General features: G+C 45.0%; 1 protein-coding gene across 1 annotated transcript in view; it reads left to right on the top strand.

The window, feature by feature from the left end:
• Nucleotides 1–2080, top strand: part of WDR13 (WD repeat domain 13) — an 11218-nt gene extending 9138 nt beyond the window's left edge. The window contains exons 8-9 of the mRNA XM_007957900.2: nt 1394–1512; nt 1896–2080. Of these exons, the coding sequence (XP_007956091.1) occupies nt 1394–1512; nt 1896–2080 (304 nt within the window). The remainder of the gene's footprint in view (nt 1–1393; nt 1513–1895) is intronic.
• Nucleotides 2081–2727: the final 647 nt, after the last annotated feature.

Genomic DNA, 2727 nt, shown 5'->3' with positions numbered 1-2727 from the left:
TGCAAAAGGGTTCATATTTGTTGTCTGTACCTCCCATGTACCTCTCTATGTCTTTCTCATCCTCATTGCTGTCATACTGGTCATTCACATTTGGTACGTTGCCCTTCTCTTCACCCAAATCAATATTTATCACTATCTATCTAACGATGGCCTTAATTTTTTTCCCCACATTTTTCTTCTACTCTATTCAGGACCGTCTGTGGTGATCCCTTTCAGAGATGTTGGCAGTAGTAGCTAGGCTCTCCATAGGGTTTTCAATTGCTGATCTTTCAGATGTAGATCACCAGGCTTTTCTTCCAAGGCACCTCTGGGTGGGCTTGAACCTCCAACCTCTTGGCTAGTTGTCAAGTATGTAAACTTCGCATCACCCAGGGGCTCCCTTGAGATATATACATACTTTTAATTTTTAATTTAAGTATACTCTTAAGCTTTTTTGCCTAGTCTCCGATCCTCTCCTTTCTCTCCTATGTCCTCCTGCCACATTAGCCCTCCCCCTGCCACAATTACCGTTAGGTGCTGTTGAGTCTGTTCTGACTCATAGCAACCCTGTGTACAACAGAATGAAACATTGCCTTGTCCTGTGCCATCCTCACAATCGTTGCTACACTTGAGCCCATTATTGCAGACCCATTAAAGCATGTTAACAATTTTGTGTATCTTTCCATAGTTTGTTTTCTATCATATGGTCCTAGGCATATGCATATCCCCACATATTTTTGCTTTACAGAAATGGGTTCCTTATGTTTATGTGTTCCTTTCCATATCTCATTTTTCTTGTCAGATGATACCTTGTGGAAATCTGTATGCAATAGTTTTAGTTTATTCTTTTTAATGTCTGTGTAGTATTCCAAAATCCCTGAGTGGCGCAAATGGTTAAGCACTCAACTACTAGCTGAAAGGCCAGTGGTTCGAAACTATCCAGAAGTGCCTTGGAAGACAGGCTTGGTGATCTGCTTTCAAAAGGTTCACAGCCTTGAAGATCCTGTGGAACAGTCCTGCCCTGAATACATGGGATCATTATGAGTTGGAATCGACTCGATGGCAGCTAACAGCAACCACCACCATATTCCACAGTGTAGATGTGTCACAGTTTGTTCAGCCGCTTCTTTCTCTGTGCCCGTCATCACACCAGGATTTTTTAGTGACACTTAGAAAGAAAAACTAGTGGATTAAATTACAGAGGCTTCCTATCAGTATCACCAGATACCGTTTCTGAACTGACACTAACTCACACATCAGTCATACTTTACAGGTTTTTGCAGTTGTCTCCACACTGGATTTTGTGAATTTTGAAAATAATAATAGTGCAGGGTAAGCACAAAGACTGGCCTACATAGGTCTCCCTTCTGGGGCTGAGGCTGTATCCTAACCCACTTTTTCATCCTGTCCTTAGGGTGGTGGACAACGAAGGGACCCTGCAGCTAAAGAGAAGCTTCCCCATTGAGCAGAGCTCACACCCTGTGCGCAGCATCTTCTGCCCTCTCATGTCCTTCCGCCAGGGGGCCTGTGTGGGTGAGTCCCACAGTGTTAGAATATTGGGGTGGCTGGGGAGGAGTAGAGACCACGGCTGGCACTAATCTGGCTTCAGCTATCAGGGTACCTGATGCCTTGACATTCTGGGCCTCATGACCCTCATGTCCCAACAACCTCATGTGGAGACTCATATCTCTAAACAGCTCAGAATACTTGTAATTTGAACACAGCCCCTCCCCAGTTTAGACCTCTCAAGCTCTGGGCACAGAACCAAGACAGCTAAGTGACCTCCCATTTAGGGATACAGATTTCCAAACCACCGTGGGAGCTCACACCTTAGGCTAAATCCATTAACACATCAGAGACTTCACACTTGGGTGGTCCCAATGCCTTCTGATGTCCTCTCTCTTTCATCTGGGCAGTGACGGGCAGTGAGGACATGTGTGTGCACTTCTTTGATGTGGAACGGGCAGCCAAGGCTGCTGTCAACAAGCTGCAGGGCCACAGTGCACCTGTGCTTGATGTCAGTTTCAACTGCGACGAGAGCCTTCTAGCTTCCAGTGATGCCAGCGGTATGGTCATTGTCTGGAGGCGTGAGCAGAAGTAGTGTTCTTTTGGCCCTGCCACTGTCCACTTTCCCATACCCTCCTCTCTTACTGCAGACTTGAGTTTGTAAATAAAGTTTCTGTGGTGGTACAGATGGCTGGCTCCCAGGTCTGCTGGTTGGGGGAATGGTGGGAGTGGGCAGCTTTAGAACCCAAGATGGAATGTGGTTCATTTACTCATTCATTTATTTATTCAGCAAGCATTTATTGAAAATCTGCTGTGTCATAGGCATTACTTTAAATGTTTTACACAGGCATGCATTCATCAAACATTATTGAGTACTTACTGTGTACCAAAAATTGTTCTAGGCACTGGGGATATAGCTGTGACCTAAACTGACATAAATTCCTGCCCTCGTGGGGCTTACATTCTCCTGGAGACATATCAACAATAAACACATAACAATAAAATAAGTTAACTAAAGTGTTGTGAAGAAAACTAAAACAGGGACAGGACGGAGATAGACTTGTGGGAGTAGGAGGTTGGGCTTTTGGTGATGTGATCTGGGAAGGCCTTTCTGAGACAGTGAAGTTTAAAAAAGATCTGAATGAAGGGAGGAAGGAAGTCAAAGTGTGGGGAAAAACACTGTAGACAGAAAAGCCAGTGCAAAGGCACTGAGGCTGGGATGCGCTAGAGTGGACATAGGCC

Source organism: Orycteropus afer, unplaced genomic scaffold, assembly GCF_000298275.1.
Source record: "Orycteropus afer afer isolate SDZICR_OR568_19922 unplaced genomic scaffold, OryAfe1.0 scaffold00822, whole genome shotgun sequence".
Taxonomy (NCBI): Eukaryota; Metazoa; Chordata; class Mammalia; order Tubulidentata; family Orycteropodidae; genus Orycteropus; species Orycteropus afer.
This window is presented reverse-complemented; position numbering and strand designations above follow the sequence as displayed.